Source organism: Cervus canadensis, chromosome 11 (assembly GCF_019320065.1).
Source record: "Cervus canadensis isolate Bull #8, Minnesota chromosome 11, ASM1932006v1, whole genome shotgun sequence".
In the NCBI taxonomy this organism is placed as follows: Eukaryota; Metazoa; Chordata; class Mammalia; order Artiodactyla; family Cervidae; genus Cervus; species Cervus canadensis.
The window spans coordinates 7,632,515-7,658,530 of NC_057396.1; the positions used below are offsets into that span (position 1 = coordinate 7,632,515).

General features: G+C 40.2%; 1 protein-coding gene and 1 pseudogene across 1 annotated transcript in view; both read right to left on the bottom strand.

The window, feature by feature from the left end:
• CNTN5 (contactin 5) overlaps window positions 1–26,016 on the bottom strand; it is a 1,555,907-nt gene that overhangs the window by 382,015 nt on the left and 1,147,876 nt on the right. Inside the window, exon 8 of the mRNA XM_043481782.1 lies at window positions 19,863–20,066. Within this exon, the coding sequence (XP_043337717.1) occupies window positions 19,863–20,066 (204 nt within the window). The remainder of the gene's footprint in view (window positions 1–19,862; window positions 20,067–26,016) is intronic.
• LOC122449778 lies at window positions 1,626–2,019 on the bottom strand (annotated as a pseudogene).

The following is a 26,016-nucleotide window of genomic DNA, read 5'->3' on the forward strand; positions in this document are numbered from 1 at the left end:
GACTGCTGCGATGATAGGTAAGCTGCTCATATGGATGATCGTCTCTAACCACACTCTAAATTTTATTTCAGGTAGTATTGATAAAGTAACCTAAGACCCCAGTTTGGCATTGAGATCATAAGGGAAAAAAACACTGTGACCTTGGGAGAGTCCCTTAACCAGGTGATAACTGAGCAATAAAATATAACATTTAGCAGGATACATTTTAGAGTCACACACATATAAGGTTAAGAGGACTTGCTGCCTGTTTCTGTATGGCAGATTTTTTAACAATGAAAGAAAGATAAATTCAAATGCTGTTTTGTTGTGAGGACTAAATAAGAGAATGTATGAAATGCTTTCAGCAAGGTGCCTGATGCATATGAAGGACGTTAATCATTTTCAAGCCTTCTACTTGTGCAGCTGCTATCTCCCTTGCACGACAGCAAGAGACAAGAGCTATAAAATAGCAAGAAGAATCATTCAGTTTTAAAATATTCTGAATAAAGGCAAGATTATATTGGTGTAAGTAAATTTCTTCCCAGTATTTCTACTTTGAAGAACATGGTTTGAATATATGAGTTTCAGTATGTTGTTTCCTTTTTTTAAAAAATCAGTTGTTATTTTATTATAAATTTAAAAATATTTCATTGGAGTGAACTATGGAAGAAACACTTCTAAATATTACAAATGACTTTCCAGAAGAAGTAGTTTTAGAGCACTCAATATCTTGGATGTGATTTTTAGCACCAGAGAATAAAAATGATCAGAAAATAATAATAAAATTCAATAAAGACACAAATAAGGATGTAAATTCAGTCACCTTGAAGGATAAGGGAAACCTTAAAATATCCACCATAGAGTTACTCAATTTTAGACAAATTAACTGAGACAAATGTGAGAATTAGTTCAGGAGGGAAAAAAATGAAAGGAAATCATTTAAAATGATTCATAGGGAGACTTAAGGTTATTTTTAAATACTTTATTTGATGCTCAGAGAAAAATCAGGTAGATCATATTAAGAACAGCAGTGCAAGGTAAAAGAAGGAAAAATGGCAAGTGTAGGAAAATGGGAATCTTGTTAATACTAGGCATGCGTGTGTGCTCAGTCACTCAGTTGTGTCCTATTCTTTGGGTCCCCATGGACTATAATCCACCAGGCTCCTCTGTCCACAGGATTCTTCATGCAAGAATACTGTATTGGATTGCCATTTCCTCCTCCACATGATCCTCCCAACCCAGGGAATGAACCTCTGTATCCTGCATCTCTTGCATTGGAAAGTGGATTCTCTACCACTGAGCCACCTAGAAACTGCTAGGAAGATTGTCTACATAAAGTGAATAGACTTATGGCACCCATGGCAGCTCAGTTATGAGGACACTCCACTAAAAGCAGCATACTGATCCAAATTTCACAATCTAAACTTGCATGTAGATCTTAAACTACCTCTTTTGTCTAATCCTCTCTCTGAAGGAATAGCAGGAATAGAATGACCCCACTAGTGGAATTCGGGTGATACATTTAAAGATCTGGGTTATCTTAAGACCTCTCAAGAGAGCAGTCTTTATTTTTTTAAGGTCTTAGTTTCTTAATTCTCTCATAAAAAATCTGCACAATCACCACAGACATAGTCACTGTAGAATCTTTACTCCTTTTTGTCAGCATTGTCATTGACCTTTGTAGTCCCTCTAACTTTCTTCAATCTGTTCTTACATTCCTTTTGAAATTGTCTTGAGATCTGCTTCTTCTCATACAGGCCATGTCTTACAAGCCTGTGTTTGGGCTCAATCTTCCTCATGTAATTCAAGGAACTGCAAATCATTTCAAAGCCAGCCGTCCTGTTCCCACCAAAATGAGTTCTGAATCCAAAAACAAAAATGACATCTGGTGTGATCTTGTACATTTTGGCTAGTTTTTCCCAAATTTTTGTCTTAGGTACTGTTGCCTTTCAGGGTGAAGAACATCAATGACAATTTTTTCCACTGAAGTAGTCTGTTGACCATTAACTTCCAGGTATGGATATTTACTATATTATTCATGATGGTGGCTCCAGTCTTGATTCTTAAAGATACTGCATAGTCTACTAGCTGACTATGTTTCTGGGAGGGCCTTATGACTCACTGGACCTGAGAAAGGAAGTGTTTTTGCATCTTATGGAGAGAGACCATTTGCCTTTAATTATTACTAGCAGCTTCACTTGGGAGAGGGTTACTGGGGTTCTTGGGGGAGAGAGGGGAGCAGATGTACTCCCTGCATTTTGACAAAGAATTGTGGACTGATCATGCATTTTCCTTACATTTCTGGAGTTAAAAACTCTGGTTTTCAGGACCACTCTAGAAATTCTGACTGAGTAGATCTTGAGTATAGCCCAATATTTCTGTTTTTTACAAGTACCTTAGATTATTCTCATTCAAGTGTTTTAAGGATCACAGTATTAAAAGCTTGTCTATTAAATGTAATTTTATAGATTTCCAAAACCTTTTGATAATTTTAATGTTAAATGTTATTTAAAATTAAACAGAGAGTGAATAGAAATAATATGAAGGAAAACATTTTGTTTTGAAATACCTTAAGTATGGGAAGCAATATGTTGGCAAAGTGGAGTAGTCCTATGGGGGTGAGTTGGAGCTGCAATTTGCTGATAATTTTGTAAGTTATCTTAGTATAAGAAGTATTCTACTGTGGAAATAATAAAATCTCTAAATTTTTAGATGACACTGAGCTCTACTGGATTATGAAATATCGAGCTGGCAAATACAATTTGCATGACAGTGTCATAAAGTTGTGGGTGGGTATTATGAATGTGGCAGATGGATTTCAATATGGACAAACAGAAAATGCTTTTACAATAAAATCCAAACCATACTTATTATATGGTAGATTTTATTCTCTTTATTGTAATGAACAAGCTGTGTGATTTTAGGCAAATCATTCAAACATTTGCAGCAGAGTTAAGAAGTAAAAGGGTATCTCAGAAGAGAGAACCAAAAGAGAAGGAATTGAGTCAGAAAATTCTGGAGTATTTTTTGATCAGATAATATGATTGAAGACAAGTGATGGAATATACAACTTCTTCCAGTGCTGCTACCTCTTACTCCAACCTCTATTAAAACATCAATTCTGAACTGAGGAGTTTGAATTTACATAGCACATAACAGCAACAACACCAAACAATATAGTAATAGAAAGAGTCTAGGAAAGCAGTTTCTTACTGCAATTACCCACACACTAGTGAAATGCAATGGCACTTGTGTCATAAATACTGTGTGAATAGCTAATTTTTACTAAAGCTCACTAGGTATCAAGCATTGTTCTAATTGATTTGTATTTATTAATGAATTTGATCCTTGCAATAACCCCAGGAGACAATTATCCATACTATCCCTTTGTTCAGATGAATAAATTGAAGTACAAGCAGGTTAAGTTTCTTGCCCCATAATAAAGTAGGAGGTAAATTAAATCTGACTCTGTGACTGATTTACTTTAAACAAAATTTATAAAAATACATTCTAGTTTAAATCTCTTTAATGATGCCACTGTTACAAACTTGCTTTCTGCTAGCTTCCTTGACTGATAGTAAAATAGGTGGTGTTATAGCTAGTTCACTGGTATTGTACCTGAGGCCATTTTTATCTTCTATAGCTTAGAACATAGACGTACTCTGGAAAGTGAATTTTGAATAAGAAAATTATCCACCTACTGTGAACTTCACAAAACGGCATTTGAAATCCACTGATCTAGGCAAAAGGCAAAGATTGTTGTAATTAGAAGTGCAAAGAAGAATGAAATTGCAGAATTTCAAATTGCAATAGATTTCACAGGGCTTGCCAAACCTATGGAATATATATGAAGTGAAGAGACTGGGCAGGCTTCCTTGGTAAAGAATCCACCTGCAATAGGTCAGAAGGTTCCACTGGAGAAGGAAATGGCAAAAATCACTCCAGTATTCTTTCCCAGGAAATCTTAGGGACAGAGGAGCCTGGTGGGCTGTAGTCCATGGGGGGGCAAAAGAGTAGGACATGGCTTAGTGACTGAACAACAATGACAACATAAGATTGGAAGGACTCTGATTGATCCAGAAATATTTGCATTAGATGTTTAGAAGAAAAATGATCTCTAACAACAGATATCAGTTGAAGAAGTTAGTTTGTGGGAAATTTTAAACTGAAAACAGAAATAAAAGTGCCCAATATAGATGAATGTTTAGAAATACTGATGGAGCACAGGAGTAGAATCCCGAGGAAACACCCACATTTGGAAGGATAAGCCTTCTTAAGTCCTTCAGGGGAAACATGCCAAGTGTAAACAAACCAGAAAAATGAGTAAAGACACATCCAGAACAGTAGGTAAAAGGAATGATTGATTTAGGGAGTAGATTAAAGAGACACAGTGAAAGGTACAGATGAACCTGTTCAAGAGCATATGTGTATGCTGTGCTTAGTTCAGTCATGTCTGATTCTTCGCGATCCCATGGACTGTGGCCCACTAGGCTCCTCTGTCCATGGGATTCTCCAGGCAAGGACACTGGACTGGGTTGCCATTTCCTTCTCCAGAGGATCTTCCCAACCCAGGGATCAAATCCACAACTCCTGCATCTCCTGCTTTGTAGGCTGATTCTTTATGGTGAGCCACCAAGGAAGCCCACAGAACATCTACAGCCTGGTAAATCAAAAAAAAAAAAAAAGAAGAAGAAGAAAGAAAGAAAGAAAGAGAGAGAGAGAGAAAGAAAGAAAGAAAGATTTTCAGGCTTAAACTGATTTTGATAGGTCAAGAATGATGAAGACTGAGAAAAACCTGGTGTGTCTGACAAACAGAAACTTGACAAATTTTGAGAAAACACCTTGAGTGGTTTGTTGAGGATCAGTGCCAGATTACAGACTATGAGACACATTTATGAGGAGACCATGAGGAAATAGAGCATGGAGACGGTGAGTAGACTAGTCTGACAATAGAAAAGGAAGTCAGATTAAAGGTAGTGGATTACATTTTCCATTCAAAGACTAACTCAGAGTTCGTAGTTCTTTCCTTATGTTAAGAATGCTATATTCACCATTATGATGCCAGTTATCAGAAGTTTACATTCTTTGGACTTTTAATTTCTGAATAACAGTATCAAGTTTACATATAGGCAACCAGGAAAAGTCTAAATTAGATTCATATTTAAGCCATTTACCTTATTATTTGTAAGCACTTATTAAACAATTCTTCAAAGTTTCTAAGACGTATTAAAGGATTTAATAAAACAATGCACATTGTTTTCTTTGATAAAATTTTTTGTTTCCATAGATAAAAGTTCACATTGTTTTCATAAATCTGCTTGAGGATAAATTGAATTGTATGCAATGACTGACTGGCAAGGACATCTGAGCAAATTATTCAGAAATCATCCAATGATTCTTGACATTTTTAGTTAACTTGTAGCATATAAAGATAATAAGCTTTCCAGACAGACATAATAAATAAAGGATTTATTATTTAGTATTATTTCTGTCCTTTATTATTAAAGGACAGAAAAATAAATAAAGGATTAATAAAAGTCAAATTAGTATCTTATATTCCTGCAGAACTTGACATAAAAACTTAATATTATTCAGCTTCTTTAACGTAAATAAATATCCTCCAGTAGGAGTGCCCTGGTCACAAGTTTCCAAGTTTCTTGAAACTATTCATAAGTTGAAAACTCTGAAAAAAGGATTAGAAGAAGAAAAAGTCTCCTGGGTTTAGGATAAAACATTTAATACCCAGTACAGAATCTAGTACCAGTATGTACAGCCTGGTATACTGGAGTGGGTATAGATTTTCCCTTCTCCAGGGGATCTTTCGAACCCAGGGATCAAACCCAGGTCTCCCACATTGCAGGCAGATTTTTTACCAACTGAGTCACAAGGGAAGCCCAAGAATACTGGAGTGGGTAGCCTATGCCTTCTCCAGCGGATCTTCCTGACCCAGGAATTGAACAGGGTTCTCCTGCTTTACAGGAGGATTCTTTACCAACAGAGCTATCAGGGAAGTAAAGATACCCTATGTCCAATGGCAAAGAAGAAGCCCCAGAAAGATGTTAGGAGAGGTGAAATCATGTTTAGAATCAAACCCCGTACCAGCCAGAGATGCTAAGAGGGCTCAATCAAACCTTGTGTGCACCAGGACCCAGAGACTCCACAGAGACAGAGCAAAAAATGTTTCCGTGTCTCCTGCAGAGGTACGGGTCAGCAGTGGGCTGCTGCAGGGACAGGGGCTCTGGGTGCAGCATACCTGGGTATGGCATAAGCCCTCCTGGAGGAGGTCGCCATTAACCCCACCACAGAGCCGCCAGAACTTACACAGGACTGGGAAACAGACTCTGGGAGGGCACAAACAAAACCTTCTGCACACCAGGACCCAGGAGAAAGGAGCAGTGACCCCACGAGAGACTGACCCAGACATGCCCATGAGTGTCCAGGAGTCCTTGGCGGAGGCGTGGGTCGGTGGAGGCCTGCTGCAGGGTCGGGGACACTGAGTGTAGCAGTGAGTGCATGGGACCTTCTGAAGGAGGGCGCCATTATCTTCATTACCTCCACCATGGTTTGGCCTCAGGTCAGACAACAGGGAGGGAACACAGCCACACCCACTGACAGAAAATTGGATTAAAGATTTACTGAGCATGCTGCCCATCAGAACAAGACCCTGTTTTCCCCTCAGTCAGTCTCTCCCATCAGGAAGCTTCCATAAGTCTCCTCTCCTTCTCCATCAGAGGGCAGACAGAATGAAAACCACAATCACAGAAAACTAACCAATATGATCACAGGGACCACAGCCTTGTCTAATTCAGTGAAACTATGAGCCATGCTTTGTATGACCACCCAAGATGGACGGGTCATGGTGGAGAGTTCTGACAAAACGTGGTCCACTGGAGAAGGGAATGGCAAACCACTTCAGTATTTTTGCTTTGAGAACCCCATGAATGGTATGACAAGGCAAAAAGATAGGACATGGAAAGATGAACTCCCCAGGTCAGTAGGTGCCCAATATGCTACTGGAAATCAGTGGAGAAATAACTCCAGAAAGAATGAAAAGATGGAGCCAAAGCAAAAACAAAACCCAGCTGTGGATGTGACTGGTGATGGAAGTGAAGTTTGATGCTGTAAAGAGCACTATTGCATAGGAACCTGAAATGTTAGGTCCATGATTAAGGTAAATTGGAAGTGGTCAAACAGGAGATGGCAAGAGTGAACATCGACATTTTAGGAATCAGCAAACTAAAATGGGCTAGAATGGGTGAATTTAACTCAGATGATTATTATGTCTACTACTGTGGGCAAGAATTGCTTAGAAGAAATAGAATAGCCATCATAGTCAACAAAAGAGTTTGAAATGCAGTACTTGGGTGCAACCTCAAAAATGACAGTGATCTCTGTTCATTTCCAAGGCAAACCATTCAATATTACAGTAATCCAAGTCTATGCTCTGACCAGTTATGTTGACAAAGTTGAAGTTAAATGGTTCTATGAAGACCTACAAGAACTTCTAGAACTAACAAGCAAAAAGGATGCCATTTTCATTATAGGGGACTGGAATGCAAAAGTAGGAAGTCAAGAGATACCTGGAGTATAAGCAAATTTGGACTTGGAGTACAAAAAGAAGCAGGTCAAAAGCTAACAGAGTTTTGTCAAGAGAACACAATGGTCATAGCACACACGCTCTTCCAAAAACACAAGAGAAGACTCTACACATGGTCTTCACCAGATGGTCAACAGCAAAATCAGATTGATTATATTCTTTGCAGCCAAAGATGGAGAAGCTCTATAGTCAGCAAAAACAAGACTGGGAGCTGACTGTGGCTCAGATCATGAACTCCTTATTGCCAAATTCAGACTTAAAATGAAGAAAGTAGGGAAAACCACTAGACCATTCAGGTATGACCTAAAGCAAATCCCTTACAATTGTACAGTGAAAGTGAGAAATAGATTCAGGGGATTAGATTTGACAGACAGAGAGCCTGAAGAACTATGGATGGAGGTTTATGACATTGTATAGGAAGCAGTGATCAAGACCATTCTGAAGAAAAGAAATGCAAAATGGCAAGATGGTTGTCTGAAGAGGCCTTACAAATAGCTGAGAAAAGAAAAGATGCAAAAGGCAAAGGAGGAAAGGAAAGATATACCCATTTGAATGCAGAGTTCCAAAGAACAGCAAAGAGAAAAAAGAAAACCTTCCTTAGTGATCAATGCAAAGAAATAGAGGAAAACAACAGAATAGGAAAGACTGGAGATCTCATTAAGAAAATTAGAGGTACCAAGGGAATATTTCATGCAAAGATGGGCTCAATAAAGATCAGAAATGGTACGGACCTATCAGATGCAAAGGATATTAAGGAGAGGTGGCAAGAATACATAGCAGAACTATACAAAAAATATCTTCATGAGCCAGATAATCATGATGGTGTGATCACTCACCTAGAGCCAGACATCCTGGAATGTGAAGTGAAATGGGCCTTAGGAAGCATAACTATGAACTGGTGGACATGATGGAATTCCAGTTGAGCTATTTCAAATCCTAAAAGATGATGCTGTTAACATGCTGCACTCAATATGCCAGCAAACTTGGAAAACTCAGCAGTGGCCACAGGACTGGAAAAGGTCATTTCATTCCCATCCCAAAGAAAGCTAATGTGAAGAATGCTCAAACTACTGCACAATTGCACTCATCTCACACATTAGCAAAGTAATGCTCAAAATTCTCCAAGCCAGGCTGCAACAGTACATGAACTGTGAACTTCCAGATGTTTAAGCTAGTTTTAGAAAAGGCAGAGAAACCAGAGATCAAATTGCCAACATTGGCTGGATCATTGAAAAAGCAAGAGAGTTCCAGAAAAAACATTTACTTCTGTTTTATTGACTGTGCTAAAGCCTTTGGCTGTGTGAATCACCATAAACTGTGGAAAATTCTGAAAGAGATGGGAATACCAGACTTTCTGACCTGCCTCCTGAGAAATCTGTATACAAGTCAAGAAGCAACAGTTTGAATGTGACATGGAACAACAGACTGGTTCCAAATCAGTAAAAGGAATACTTCAAGACTGACTGTTATCACTCAGCTTATGTAACATATATACAGAGTACACCATGAGAAATTCTGGGCTGGTTGAAGCACAAGATGAAATCAAGATTGCCAGGAGAAATATAAATAATCTCAGATATGCAGATGCCACCTCCCTTATGGCAGAAAGCGAGGAAGAATTAAAGAGCCTCTTGATGACAGTGAAAGAGGAGAGTGAAAAAGTTGGCTTAAAACTCAAAATTCAGAAAACTAAGATCATGGTATCTGATCCTATCACTTCATGCAAATAGATGGGGAAACAATGGGAACATCGACAGACTTTATTCTGGGGGGCTCCAAAATGACTGCAGATGGTGACTGCAGTCACTTGCTCCTTGGAAGAAAAGCTATGACCAACCCAGACAGCATATGTAAAATCAGAGACATTCCTTTCCAACAAAGGTCCCTCTAGTCAAAGCTGTGGTTTTTCCAGTAGTCATGTATGGATGTGAGAGTTGGACTATAAAGAAAGCTGAGCACCGAAGAATTGATGCTTTTGAACTGTGGTGTTGGAGAAGACTCTTGAGAGTCCCTTGGACTGCAAGGAGATCCAACCAGTCCATCCTAAAGGAAATCAGTCCTGAATATTCATTGGAAGGACTGATGCTGAAGCTGAAACTCTAATACTTTGGCCACTTGATGTGAAGAACTGACTAATTTGAAAAGACCCGGGTTCTGGGAAAGATTGAAGGTGGGAGGGAAAAGCGATGACAGAGAATGAGATAGTTCGATGGCGTCACCGACTCGATGCACGTGAGTTTGAGCAAGCTTCGGGATTTGGTGATGAACAGGGAGGCCTGACATGCTGCAGTCCATGGGGTTGCAAAGAGTTGGACACGACTGAGGGACTGAACTAAACATAATCTAGAAGAGAAAAAGAGATAAGCTAAGTATATTCAAGTCCATTCTGATGACCATATTTTCTTGGAATAAATGGGCTGATCAGGAAGTAAGAATGACTTTGCTGAATCTCACTGTTTGAGTAGCAAAACCAGTTCAGATGTTTGAAAGAGAGTAGAACAGGATCCATTCCATCTGTAGTTTATCTGGAGCAAAACCAGCACAGAAGGTTGGAATGGAACAGGGGTACATTTTAACTGATGTTTAGTCCAACACAGGTTGTTATTTCTGATTCAATGACTGTGACCATAAGTGCTGAATTACCAGAAGAGTGTTAATAACCAGTTCTCTCTGGCTGTAGGATGGTAAGAACTCTGGTAGGCTTCTCAGGTGGTGCTAGTGGTAAAGAGCCCTCCTGCAAATGTAGGAGACAAAGGAGACATGGGTTCAATCCCTGGGTTGCGAAGATCCCCTGGAAAAGGGTATGGCAATCCACTCCAGTATTCTTGCCTGGAGAATTCCATGGACGGAGTAACCTGGGAGGCTACAGTTCATTGGGTCATACAGTCAGACATGACTGAAGCGACTTAGCACACACTTATATAAGAACTCTGATACATAGCCTTTGCATTTTTTATGTTGTAATTACTCCTATCATGGTTGATCTCAGAGTACCAAGACATGAAGAGAGGCACACAACCAACCCTTGCAAGCAGGGAGAAGACAGCTTCATTACACTGCTAGAATAGTCAAGAATATTCCACACAATAAGTGATAAAAGTAAATTGCTTCAGGCTTCTCTTTGGTCTTTGTATAGTTTGCTGTGTCCCTGTATTAAGACCCTTAACCAAATCTGCAAAAATCCCTTTACTATATAAGGTAACATTCAAAGATTCCAGGAATTGGGAAATGGATGGCTTGGGGACATTATGCAATCTACCACGATCTTCAAGGGTATGCCATTTTTCAATATTTTCCCACTACTTTTAGGACCTGCCTTATCCAGCAGTGAATTAATGTGGCTGATTCAAAAATTATGTAAGTATGTGATTCTGTGCATAATTTTCTCATCGACACAATTCTTGCTCTAAAAGGAAATCTGATGTCTACACATCCGTCCTTGGCTGATGACTTTGCCTGTAGTTCATTTGTTTATAACTGCCGTCAGACTTCCCACCACCACCAAATATTAGGTTATCTGCATCTACAGTCTTTTTACTCTTCTCCTCATTGTGACAACTGATGAATTCTCTAATAAAGGCCACACTCTTTCTGCATGCATTCTGACTATATCCTAAATCATTATCCAAGCTACTTCTTTAATTATTCCTCTCTCTTTAGCACTATCCAACTTGAGGGATGGCAAAAGAACCCAAGGATTATTTTTATTAATATTTTTCTTTCTTTTCTTCTTTTCATCCTCTCTGTACCACTTTGGAGCCACTATAGCCCTGGAGAAGGGTCTGAAGAAATCCCTTCAGACCTACCTTAGGAAGGAATTTGACCTTATAGGCGAAGATTCTATCTGGAGCAGAAGAGGAGTGAGGAGCCCAGTGTTGTACAAAGTGGATTGTGGGAAGATGCTTCGCTCTAGTGAGCCTATTATCACAATGGAATGTTCCTCTCTGTACCTAGAAATGCATTTAGTATCACATATGATATCAGTAGATCAATCTAAACTTTTTGTTTTTAATTCATACTTGCTTGTTTATGTTTTCCATTCTTTCATGTTAATACTCATAACGTTTTTAGAACAATGCCTCACATGTACCATTAATTGTAAATGTTGATTGAATAAAAATAAGATAAACTGAAAAAAACATCTTCAGAACTAGACTGAGAACTCAAATGACAGTAGAAATGAAAGTATGAGCTTGTCATACATAAGGCATAGATAGAAAAACTTTGAATGGAGACCAGAGATAATAGTGTAGGGGAAGCAGAAGTGTGTTGTATCAAGGGAGAGATACAGCAGTTGTAGGAATAAAAGGCTGTCAAAAGAGAGAAGTGGTTAAAGGGGGGATGATTAATAAATTCTTGTATGCTTTGCAGAATATTGGCTCCTTGTTCACTACCCTCCAAACCATTAGCAAAATTCTGTATTACTTATAAACGCTTCTGAAGCTAGATTTATTTGTCTTGTTTACAATGCAATGATCTGTGAGAGTTCTCCATGGAGCACTGAAGCAGGGCAGGAAGATCCTGTGATGCAAGGTTACACTAGTATTTCGTGTACTATTGCCCCTTGTGTTATATTGTAAGATACCTAAGGACAATTACTGCATTTGTTTTGCCCTCCATTATATCCCCACTGTTTTACAAATTGTCTGGCACAAAGTAGGTGTGCAACAGATTTGTTAATGTGTGAGGATAATTTTTCACAGTGCCAGCAGAGGAAAATCTGATCACTTTGTTCATGTGCTTGCTATCTTCTAAAGTTTCCCCTCTGTACTCTGGATCATTTTTGCATGTCTAAATGACCTTGGACAGAATTTTTACTCCCTGCAATTGCCACTGCAGCCAGGTCTGTGGAGACACAAACAGTTTCACTCAGTTGCAACTTGAGAGCATCTTATAAATGCACATGGGAGTTAACAGCCTGTGGAGTCACTTTAGGAATGGAAGCCCATTGATATGTCTGCCAAGGAGATTATCCTGAATGCATCTCATAATGCTCTGGTACTGTGGGACCAAGCTTCAGCTGCCTGTTCAAAGTGATCGTCTTCATTATGCAACCCTGCTTTTCACTATTTCACTCCTCAACCCCACCCCAGCCCACACTCCTGCTTTCTGGAATACATTTCATATAAACTACCTATAAACAAATTTTGTTCCGAGCCAAAATAATATATTTTACAATAGTTTATAAAACTTCATTTTTACTTAAAGGGAAATAATTTGCCTATGTATATAGTCTCTGTTATTTTTAGAAAGGTCTTCCTTTTTTCTGAGAAGTGCAAAAAATGTAATGTTCTGAAATGATTTTTATAGCTAACTCTATGGTCACAGCAGATTAAAGGTAATTTTTATATTCAAACCCCTGCAGAGGTGTTTGCCAAGTTTGCAGAAATATCCATTATAATGCCTGTCTCTGCAGTGGTTTGTAAAACCCAGCAGGAATTGCAGCTGACTGTGATGCAAAAATGGAATCATCCATGATCATATTCTATTTTTATTTTCAGACTAAGTGTTTAATATAAGCCACCTACTTGGGAAATCATTCAAGAATATGTCCTTTTTATGAACACACTCTTCAATTACTATTTTGAAGAGAGATCAAATAGTAATGTAAAAGTCTTTTGAATTAAGAACAATTCCAAACTATTCAATGCCTTTCTGTGAAAGCAAAATTGTTAGTTGCTCCGTTGTATCAGACTCTTTGTGACCCCATGAACTGTAGCCTGCCAGATTCCTCCGTCCATGCCATTATCCAAGCAAGAATAATGGAGTGGGAAGCTATTCTCTTCTCCAGGGTATCCTTTTTACCCAGGGATTGAACCTTGGATTCCTGAACTCCAGGCAGGTTCTTTACCATCTGAGCCACCAGGAATAATATTAAATACTTCCTGGTTTGGGGTTTTTTTTTTTTTTTTTTGCCTATTATATTGATATAAACTCTATATCCCTTCAGTAAGCTCAGTAATTTTTAATAGAAACAATTCATTTAGCAATGTATATAAATATTACATCTAAGAAGCTTGGACACTGTTGTGTGTTTCCCAATCCGGCAAGGCAAGCTTGGTTTCTTTCTGAGAGGGCGTGACTGTGAGAGGTGGGTCAACAGTCAGCTCTGCTTCCATGTGAAGGCCTGGAACTGGCTGTTGGGCTGCAGACATTCACGTGCAAAAATGAGAAGTTTTTGCATTCTGTGCCATAATTCACATTAAGAAATTTAGCTTTCCTTGGAAAGTTCACTCATGTCATTGAGACAAGCCTTTTGGTCTTATCGGATGTAGGGACAGGGAAGAGAATGGATTCCAATATTGATAGATGATATAGATGTTTAACATACATACCTAAGTCCTCCTTTGTTTGGCACCATTTCTTACACCCACCCCTAGCTAACTTTGATTTCAGAGTTTTTTCGGTTTCCATTGGGTACATGGTTTTTATTCCCTTCTTTGGATCCCTTAAACTTTATTCTAGGTTGGCTCAATGGTAAAGAATCTGCCTGCAAACAGGAGAAGCAAGTTAGATCCCTGGGTCAAAAGATCCCCTCGAGGAGGAAGTGGCAACCCATTCCAGTATTCTAGCTGGGGAAATCCCATGGACCGAGGAGCCTGGTGGGCTACAGTCCATAGGGTGGCAAAGAGTCGGACACAACTGAGAAACTGAGCCTGACTAATCCTTAAACTCACATCCTTCCTTATCCTTCCAGAAATACGTCAATGTGTCTCATTTGTTAATGAAATGCTACCTCTCCTCACTGATGATATGAATATTTCTACGGGGTGTCCGAACAGAGACAGGAGTCAAATACAGGCACCCAGTCCACCAACTTGAGTGTACGCCCACTTCTCACTGAAATGCTCATTTTCCTTGATTCCCTTGACACTACATTACTGTTTTTCCTCTTATCGCTCTCATCTCTTCTCGCCATCCTTTGTAGGGTTTTCATTCTTTACCTTTCCATTGCAATTTGGATTAGTCAAGGCTTGGTCCTAAGCTCACTTCATTCCATACTCATTTCATGGGTTTTCTTTCTTTACTTTTTTTTCCCCCCAGGGAGTTCAGAGTGTTTCATTTGAACCCAGCCCCTCGCCACAAACTCACCAGGACGTCAGAGTCCCCCCTCAGCTGGGCAGTACCACATCACTCCGCAGGGAGCACAGCCTCCAGGGATGCCCCTCCGTGGTGGTCCCAGAGGAGACTGCCCAGGGGGCTGCTAGCGAGGGCAAGAGCCGAGGGCTGGCATGCACACAGGTGGAAGCGTGGCTCACATCACCGCCTCCTTCACGGGTTTTCTTAACCACAGTAATGGTTCATTTATCATTTGCATTATGGAGACTCATGTTCATATTTCATCACTATTATTGAAACTGAATTGTGTTTGCATAGCAAAATTTTAAGAGAAATCACATTCAAAGTGTATCACAATATTATTTCTCTGTTATATTCAATTTAAAGTTTTGGTCATGAAAAACAGGTCCAGGAGAGCACACATGTCCACAAATAGCTTTAAAATCTGTAACAATATGATACTGAATGCTAATTGTATATTAATCATTTGTTAACATCTATTTATTTTCAGCTTTTACAGTCAGTCTCTGGGAAAGTTTAAAACTCTTGGTTACATTTACAGGAGAGACTATCAGAGTAAAAGTGGCAGATGAAAGGATATAAAAGTAATGTAGAAAAGGTAAGGGAAAAGCAGGAGTGAAACTATCACTTCATGTAAGAGAAAGTCAAGAATTATTTCCAAGAGTTAAGAGGGTAGCAGAGACAAGCACATTGTCAAATTAAAAAGGAAACAACAGAAAAACACTATATAAATATAATATGTGGGTGGATAGAAGAAACATGTATATCATTTGAGGGAGTAAACAGTTATTCTCTAAACTTGATTAAACAAGAAGCACAGTTTATATGAAAACCTTGGGAAGAAAACTACGAGAAGTTAAGCAACTGGCTTTAGGGAATGAGATTGAATGGAAGAGAGGTTTGGCTTCCCCCCCCTCCCCGCCCCCGCCTTATCAGCACTTATAAGCCTCTACATTCCTCTGATAAGGGTATCTCTCTATGTTAAAAAATAAAAATTAGTAGACAATCACCAAGAGAACAACCTTAGATAAATTATAGAAAGAACAAATGTGAATTTTCTAACTTTTCTAACACAAATCTTAAAAAGACTGTTATTGAATGATGTAGTTGAAATTTAGCAGGTGTTTTCCACCTGTTTCTTTTAACTTAGATGTTAACTTTAAAATAACAGTTTTATTTTAAAATTTTATTGAGCCTTTCATATAGTACCTCACAATTTTTTTTTTAAATATAGATGTTTGTAAAATAAAAATAAGTCAACAACTTCAACTGCTTCAGTAAATTCAACCAATATGACTAAAAATATTTTTTAACTTAGGGACATAATTTTAGTTATATAAGAAACAATGACTGAAAAGGCCAAAGTGGTATGCTCTGAAAAGGCCAGTGGGAATGAAAATCAACAGTCTAAGAGGAGGAACTGGTTTTAGCAGGAGGAGGGAAAGTGGAGTATCTCTACTGAATTAGAATAAGGGAAGAACAATATAAACGGAGATGTAGCTAGATTTGAATTTCCGTTCATAGGAAAATAAACTTGACACTTAAATAGTTTTGTAAAGCAGTGGGTAGAGAAGGAGGCTGTCCAGTTTGAGGAGAGAACACAAGATTCCAAGAACTTTCTGAAAAGTTACAAATTGACCATCCACATCAACTTACTAGGATTGAGGGACAATGTTGAAGCTGGTGATCATGCATGCTTGATGAGTGTAACTTTCTAGTAGCTTTCAGGATCCAAAGCAGTCACAAATTAAGTGTATAGTGAGTCCATTAGGATTGGGGTTTTGACAAACAAGAGCAACAGAATCAGAAGGGCAAATGAGTTTAAATATCAGCAAACAAATTACACTAATCATTCTAGAAATGCTTGACAATGGAAAGTAGAAGGTAAATTTAAGTACTATATCTGGGCCACAAAATTAAAGAAATGGAAGAGTGCTCATCATGAGCACCGAGCTTTTATTCACTAGTGAAGGTGGAATCAGTTTTGGATTCTGACTTCACATGTGCTTCTCTCCCTCGTGAAAGTCAATGTAATGTTTACAACCTTGTGTGAAAAGCAGGCAGGATAGCCTAAACGACCTCAATTCAGTTCAGTTCAGTCGCTCAGTCGTGTCCGACTCTTTGTGACCCCAAGAATCGCAGCACGTCAGGCCTCCCTGTCCATCACCAACTCCCGGAGTCCACCCAAACCCATGTCCATGAGTCGCTGATGCCATCCAACCATCTCATCCTCTGTCATCCCCTTCTCCTCCTGCCCTCAATCTTTCCCAGCATTAGGGTCTTTTCCAATGGGTCAGCTCTTCACATCAGGTGGCCAAAATATTGGAGTTTCAGCTTCAAATCAGTCCTTCCAATGAACACCCAGGACTGATCTCCTTTAGGATGGACTGGTTGGATCTCCTTGCAGTCCAAGGGACTCTCAAAAGTCTTCTCCAACACCACAGTTCAAAAGCATCAATTCTTCGGTGCTCAGCTTTCTTCACAGTCCAACTCTCACATCCATACATGACCACTGGAAAAACCATAGCCTTGACCAGACAGACCTTTGTTGGCAAAGTAAGGTCTCTGCTTTTTAATATGCTGTCTACTTTGGTAATGACTTTCCAAGGAGTAAGTGTCTTTGAATTTCATGGCTGCAGTCACCATCTGCAGTGATTTTGGAGCCCAGAGAAATAAAGTCAGCCACTGTTTCCACTCTTTCCCCATCTATTTGCCATGAAGTGATGGAACCGGATGCCATGATCTTAGTTTTCTGAATATTGAGCTTTAAGCCAACTTTTTCACTCTCCTCTTTCACTTTCATCAAGAGGCTTTTTAGTTCCTCTTCACCTTCTGCCATAAGGGTGGTGTCATCTGCATATCCGAGGTTATTGATATTTCTCCCAGCCATCTTGATTCCAGCTTGTGCTTCCTCCAGCCCAGTGTTTCTCATGATGTACTCTGCATATAAGTTAAATAACCTGGGTGACAGTATACAGCCTTGACGTACTCCTATTCCTATTTGGAACCAGTCTGTTGTTCCAGGTCCAGTTCTAACTGTTGCTTCCAGACCCGCATACAGGTTTCTCAAGAGGCAGGTAAGGTGGTCTGGTATTCCCATCATTTTCAGAGTTTTCCACAGTTTATGGTGATCCACACAGTTAAAGGCTTTGGCATAGTCAATAAAGCAGAAATAGATTTTTTTTTTTGGAACTCTCTTGCTTTTTCGATGATCCAGCGGATGTTGGCAATTTAATCTCTGGTTCTTCTGCCTTTTCTGTATCCAGCTTGAACATCTGGAAGTTCACGGTTCACGTATTGCTAAAGCCTGGCTTGGAGAATTTTGAGCATTACTTTACTAGCATATGAGATGAGTGCAATTGTGCGGTAGTTTGAGTATTCCTTGGTATTGCCTTTCTTTGGGATTGGAATGAAAACTGACCTTTTTCAGTCCTGTGGCCACTGCTGAGTTTTCCAAATTTCCTGACATATTGAGTGCAGCACTTTCATAGCATCATCTCTTAGGAGTTTGCATAAATTAGTGTAAATGGAATTAGTTATTGTCTAGTCAACAAAATGTTACAATTTTCAAACAAAGATATTTCAAATTCTTGAGGAAATTAATGAGAAAACACTCAAAATTTTATGAAAATGGCTTATAGAGAATCACTTCATTTGTAAGCTATCAACTAGATAAGTTTTTTAAATGCATGTCTATTTTCCTTCATTTTTTTTCCCCCTATAGACATTCTTATATAATTTTGAGTTTGGCCTTCTATACACACAGTCATAGCTTTAACTGTAGTGATGGAATACACAGTGATGACTCTTCAATCTCTTTATCCAGCCCAGTTCTTTCTTGTGCCTATTAGGATTATGTATCAGTATAAGTACCACATATTTCCACATAGACGTCCAATAAACATCTCATTATTCCTTTATCTGTCTTATCTCTTTTCATGAAAAGAATCATGACCCATCCGATGAACCAGGTGAAAGCTTCCTCCTACTCTAGAGCGCTGTGTTTAATTAATCTTCACATTCTGACATTTCTACCTTGTTGGGATCCCAGGCGTGTTTTCTACCCTTCAGTGTTACTGCTGCTTTCATTGTGTCCCTCCTCACTTAGCTTCGGTAGCCTCTAAATTGGTCTCCCAATTTTCCTTCTTATTTCTCATCTCTCCTCCATGCCGTTACCTAGAAGTGTGACCTTTTGTAGTTCACTGCACCTCTTTAAAATTGGCTTCCTCATCTCTGAAAGAGATACTGCATTTATACATTCTACCTGATAGAATCATAGGATTATTGCTAATAAATACATGCATTATATATAAACTCTGGTTATACTGGTCATACTTCACTGCAGCACATACTCTAAACTAAGCATATAAAAGACTACCATTGAAATAGATTATCTTTTAAGCTTCACAATCCATCAGGATTCTCGAGCTCACTTCTTAATAATACCTTCATAGATTTTTTATTGCATGACAGAGCAAGCCACATATCATATATCAAGTGTAATATAGCACTTTACTTCTTTAATGCAATGCTTAGCTGTAAATGTCTGTAACGACAAATGAAGTATTTAAATTTGAAGATATTTTGGATATATGGCAATACCTATAAATATAGAATCATCATTTCTGCCTGAATTGCACTTAAAAAGTTCCAACTTCTTCTATTATTGGAAAAGTAATAATAACAATTATGACTATACCATGAAGTATTAAAAGCTGAACATTCAATTTGAAGGTGGCTAAAGTGAAAAAGTGATGAAAAATGAACCTTGTAAAATGCTTGCAATTTATACACATATGCTATATAGAGGCCCTGAAGAGCAAAGAAAAGAACTGTGGAGTTTTTATTACAGTTCATCTTTCCAGAATCCCTTTCCCTTTCTGGCACTAGGGTAGTGCTATGGTTAACAGTTATCTATAGATCATCCCTTTCCTATGTAAGAAAATTTATTCTAAGATATGCAAATCTTAGACTAGAAGTGTAGGGTTTCTAAATATTGCAAATGTCTTTTTATTTTATTTGTGCTAGGTTTAAGTGTTTAGAAGGCCACTAATATATTTTTAAAGTGTTTTTATACAGAAGTACAGTTCTTACAGTACTGTGTTAATTTCAGATATACAGCATAGTGATTCACTATTTTTGCAGATGATACTCAATTTTTCACATTTGAAGTAGCTAACCATTAAATCCAGGTCAGGCAACTTACCATCATTACGCAGAGTCAGTGGTGTTGGAGGACTAAGTACTCGAGCATTCGTCACTGTGTTTTTCACCAGACAAATATAGCTGCCAACATCTGATGTTTGGACTTTAGAAATATAAAGGTTGCCTGTCTCCTGGGAAATGAACCGCCGGCTGTCTTCGGCCACAAAGGAAGGGAACTCGTTAAATACCCAGCTATAGATGATTTCTGAAAATATACAAAATTTAATGGTTGAAAGATACATTATTTTATTAACAGTTAAACAACAAAGCCTTTATTAAGTGTTACATATGTTGCAAGATCATACATATGTGATTCAGATATCTATATCATTTTGTATTTTATGTTCAAAGAACTATAGCTCTTCATGATTAAAGGAAGATCTGAATATTTTATTTCTTGAATATTTCTTAAAGCCTTTATCCATTCATCTATGCACTCATTCACTCAATCCTAATGTGTGTGGAATGTGTTTTACATGACTGGCACTGTGATATGATAGCACTGAAATTAAAAAGATGAGAGAGAGAGTTTCCCATTCTCAAAGATCAGTCTAATGAAGAGATCTACCTAAACCTATGGAAAACAATGTGGAATAAAGAAATGGAGATGTGCACTGTATCGAAAGGAAGATGAAGGAAAAGGCACTTAAGCCACAAGTTAATCAGCAAAAACTTCTTCAGCTGAGATGCCTGAGCTACATTCATTTACTAATTTTTTCACCAAATACTAGTTGAGGGTCATGGTAGGCCAAGAATGCTCTAAGTGGGAGGAAAAAAGAAAAAATGTCTGTGTTCTCATGGAGCTTTCATTATAGTGGAAAGAATACAGATCCAAAGAAAGAATACAGATCGAAAATAAGTATTTGTCAAGTGGTAATAAGTGCTGGGAAGAAAGCCAAAGCATGAATAAAGAGCTGGAGAATGACAGGGGTGAAAAAGACATGTGAATTTATATTTTAAAACTCTGACTGCTGGGTAGAGATGAGACAGTGTGAGGACAAAGCAGGGACCAGGGGAAGGAAAAGCAGGAGGAATAACATCCACTAGCCCTAGTGGCTATTTTCAAAACAGACATGCGATATGTAAATGATTTGCACTAGAATGGTGCTTAATGGTAGGGACAGTAGTGGTAAAATGGTGAGAAGTGATTGGTTCTAGTAAAAATGTGATGTTAGAACTGATTGGAATTGCTGATGGATTGATTATGAAATGTGAGAAGGCAAAAAAGATTGGTCAAGGAGTAAGATTTTGAGCCACCACCACAGTTCTGAGTTTACTGGAGTGAAAAATCCAAGAAAGGTTGGATTAGAGGTTAGAAATACTGGAAATAAATCCAAATGACTAAACACAGATTAACATGGTGTGTATGTTGTGTTAAGGAACTTGCGCTCTATCCTGGATGTTTTCTAGCAAAGAGTTGACATAAATATGTACGTCTGTAGGTGTAGGGAAAAAACAAATTAGCCATGATGGCACAGTCAGGCTCTCTCACACCACGGTCTCTCGCTCTTGCCCCACGTTTTGCGAATAATAATTATGTAACAGCTGAGATCACTTAGAGCATTGTGCATGCCGGTCATGAAGTACTTGCTTGGCCACAGGCTACTTTGTACCATACACCTGTAGGAATTTCAGCATAAAAGCCCTGGCTGCTGATGCATTGGGACTATATTGGAGTGACATCATGGTTATCCTATGTGAGGTTATGTTAGGGTTCCATTATGGCCATATTATGGTCATTTCTGGCTGCTGCTGCAGCTGCTGCATTAGCCAGGAAAGAGGGTACGTTATGTCTGCCATGCCAGCCAGGAGAGAATAAATGTGTCTGCAGTTCCTATGGCTCCTCACATCTTCTTCCAGCCTCTTAGCTTGCCCCTTGGGTTCAGCGATCAGTGTGAACAGCAAGATAATTGACATCATGGACAGGAACAGTGATACAACTGGTATAGTTGGCAGGATACCCAGCAGGTAGAGGAGCCCGAGGCTCCAATGGATGGAGGAAGCCAGTGGCCACCTTATAGCATATGGTACCATGTGGCCACGATCCTCTCAGCGTGGATTCTGGTGGAAGACTGGGAGGCAGTGGACAGGTCACCGGCTAGCACTGAAAAGGCATTACAGGCAGTGAATTCCTGTTTGCTGAACAAGGCAGCATGCACTGCCGCTGGCCCCATCGGGTGGATTTTCCTGACTGCCCTGAAGGTGAATATGGATCATGCCCTATGCAATGCCGCCCCAGTGCACAGGGTGCAGAGATGCTTGGAAGAGCTAGAGCAATGCATATTGACGTTAGGGGCTTGTGGCCCTAAACCCACGGCCTTGAAGAACCCAGCATCTCTGACAGTGAGGCAGGGAGTGACAGTGATGATGAACATTATGAGATTAAGGATAACGATGATGGACGTTGTGAGACTGCGGATACCTGCTTGGCAGCTAGGCCTGTTGTTCAGCAGAAAGTAAAGCATGAGCAGCCTATGGCCTGGGGGGATATCTGCAAGGGGCCCCCAATGTGACCGAGTTCACAACATATCAATCATGTACTCAGGTGGAGTTGGTTGACTTGGGTAAGCAGTTTTGGCAAAAGCATGGGGGGGGGGGACCATTAGCAGCATGGCTTTTGTGACTTTGGGACACAGGGGTGGACAGTATCATATGTATTAGGGATGAAATAGAATCAGTCCAGTTCAGTTCAGTCGATTAGTCATGCCTGACTCTTTGCGACCTCATGGACTGCAGCACTCCAGGCCTCCTTGTCCATCAACAACTCCTGGAGCTTACTCAAACTCATGTCTGTTGAGTTGGTGATGCCGTCCAACCATCTCATCTTCTGTCATCCCCTTCTCCTCCTGCCTTCAATGTTTCCCAGCATCAGGGTTTTTTCCAATGAGTCAGTTCGTCACATCAGGTGGCCAAAGTATTGGAGTTTCAGCTTCAGCATCAGTCCTTCCAATGAATATTCAGGACTGATTTCCTTTAGGATGGACTGGTTGGATCTCCTTGCAGTCCAAGGGACTCTCAAGAGTCTTCTCCAACACCACAGTTCAAAAGCACCAGTTCTTCAGTGCTTAGCTTTCTTTATAGTCCAACTCTCACATCCAGGCATGACTACTAGAAAAACCATAGCTTTGACTAGACGGACCTTTGTTGGCAAAGTAATGTCTCTGCTTTTTACTATGCTGTCTAGGTTGATCATAACTTTTCTTCCAAGGAGCAAGTGTCTTTTAATTTCATGGCTGCAGTCATTATCTGCAGTTATTTTGGAGGGTTGGCATCTATAGCATTGAGACAAAGGTTGCAGAATGCTAGACTACTCATGCAAGGGAGGCCTAACCAAATGCATGCCTTCGTGGAATGGATTAATGCTGTCACCCACATTATGTGGTCAAACGTGGGAGAGCTCCTGAATACTGTGAGTAAATGGCATATCTATACCAAGCTGACCCAAATGATGAGAGAACTGGGGAGAAAGCATTGATATTTAACCTAAATACCTGAGGCCCAGATGACAAGTGTTTCACTGGCAGCATTCAATATGCCATTTTGAACAATGCCCCATCTATTGCTTTTGAACCCAGGACTGCTATTCTTGTCACCTATGTGTGGTGCCACATCTATGAGGTGACCTTGATAGTGGCTAGCTTGGAAGAAACAGAGAGATGGCAGGAGGCAAAGGGGATTAGAAGTGTGAAGACCCTGAAGGGGGCCTGAGCTGGTAAAGGCCCCCTCCTGGTGATGAGAATGCAAGTGTGGGCTGATTTGTTGGCAGCGGGAATTGATAAATAAAACTGATACACAGCCCAGTGCTCTGCTCCCAGAGCTATGGAGGCAACTGAGGCCATAGCAGCAGTTTACCAAGTTTGGGGAGCGTCCACAGCAAGAGGTATAGGTGGTTCAGTTAAAAGATTACATGGTGCCCAAGAATGTTCTTTTGGATGATGCCCTTTTCCACTTTGAATAGGGCTCAGACCAAGGTGCCCTCCTGAAGAGTCAGGGACCAGAGACCGCATGTAGAACTTGTAATTCACTGGTCACTAGCTAATGTACAGAAAGTAATGGCCCTGGCTGACACCAGTGCTGAAGGCAACCTTGTTTACATCTAGCCAGAGGCTGTGTCCTTACCTTTGGAAATTGGAAGGCTCCCTATGTGAAAGGCTTTGTTCTATGATATATGATGTAGGTTTAAGCTGTGTTCTATAATGTATATCTAGAGCAGTGAACTGTAAAGGCTATGTCCTGTGATGTGCTACTACCTTCTCATTCTCTTGCAGATTTAGAACAGTGTGAAAGCATTTGGAATCATGAGGTGCCCTGTGAATGCCAAAATTCCCCTCCTTGAAGGGGTGGGCCTGGAGCCTGTAGGGGGTTTTTGCAGGTCCTTGATAAAAAAAAAGCCTGAAGGGGTGGAGTTGACCCTGTGGAGGCTTTCCTGCAATTTTACAAGGATAACCAGTGGACTAGACTTGGCCAAGGAAAATAAAGGCACTCCACAGTGGGTGGCTCTTCTAGCCCCATGAGGGCAAGGACTGCAACATGAGTTCCAGGTGATACCTGGCATTGGGTTTTGCTGTGCTTTGGGGATGTGACTGTTTGTTGTTGTAGCATCTACTGCTGTTGCAAGATGTAAATTCAAGAATCAGTGTTACTCACCAAGGGACCATCACAAGAGATGGATTGCATGTGGATTGTGAGGTGAGAGACTGTGAAGGGGTGGAGTTTAGGGAAAGAGCAAATTAGCCAAGATGGCATGGTCAGGCTCTCTTGCCCCATTGCCTCTCACTCTTGCCCCACGTTTGGTGAATAATGATTATGCAGTATCTGAGATCATGGCATCCAGTCCCATCACTTCAGGGCAAATAGATGGGGAAACAATGGAAACAGTGACAGACTTTATTTTCTTGGGCTCGCAAAACACTGCAGATGGTGACTGCAGCCATGAAATTAAAAGATGCTTGCTCCTTGGGAGAAAAGATATGACAAACCTAGACAGCATATTAAAAAGCAGAGACATTACTTTACCAAAAAAGGTGCATACAGTTAAAGCTATGGTTTTTCCAGTAGTCATGTATGGGTGTAAGCTGAGCTCCAAAGAACTGATGCTTTTAAGCTGTGGTGTTGGAGAAGACTCTTGAGAGTCCCTTGGACTGCAAGGAGATCAAGCCAGTCAATCCTAAAGAGAATCAGTCCTGAAGATTCATTGGAAGGACTGAAGCTGAAGTGGAAGTTCCAATACTTTGATCACCTGATGTGAAGAACTGACTCATTGGAAAAGACCCTGATGCTGGGAAAGATTGAGGGCAGGAGGAGTAGGGGACGACAGAGGATGAGATGGTTGGATGGCATCACCGACTCGATGGGCATGACTTTGAGCAAGCTCCGGGAGTTGGTGATGGACAGGGAGGCCTGGCGTGCTGCAGCCATGGGGTTGCAAAGAGCTGGGCACGACTGAGCAGCTGAACGGAAGTGAACTGAACGACTGCGCTCATTTACAGCACTGCGCATGCGTGTTATGAAGTCCTTGCTTGGTCACAGGCTCCTTAGCATGGTACCCCTCTAGGAGATTCACCATGAATGCCCTGGCTGCTGCTGCACTGGGGCTACATTGGCGCGACAGCATGGCTACGTGATACTATGGCTTCATTATGGCTATACTAGGGTTATGTTCTGGCTGCTGCTACAGCTGCTACGTCAGCCGGGAGAGTCTGTGTTATGGCTGCCACGCCAGCCAGGAGAGAATAAACGTCTGCAGTCCCTACAGCTCCTCACATCTTCTTCCGGCATCGTAGCCCGTGCCTTGCCTACCCTGGGTTCAGCGAACAGAGAGAACAGTGTGAACAGCAAGACAATTGCCATCATGAACAGGAACAGTGATACAGTAGGGTATTCTGGTGATTCTGCAAAGGCTGAATTTAAGTAAACCCAAGGTTGCCGAAGGGAGCAAGAGAACAATATCGCATACTGAAGGTAAGAGCTGAAGAAATCTGAATCAGAACCTAATCATAGCAACAAGAAGAAGGATATTGGGATATTAACCCAAAAAATACATAGGAGGGGCTTGCCTGGTGACTCAGAGTGTAACGGATCCTCCTGAGATGCATGAGACTTGGGTTTGATCCCTGCGTCAGGAAGATCCCCTGGAGAAGGGAATGCCTACCCAC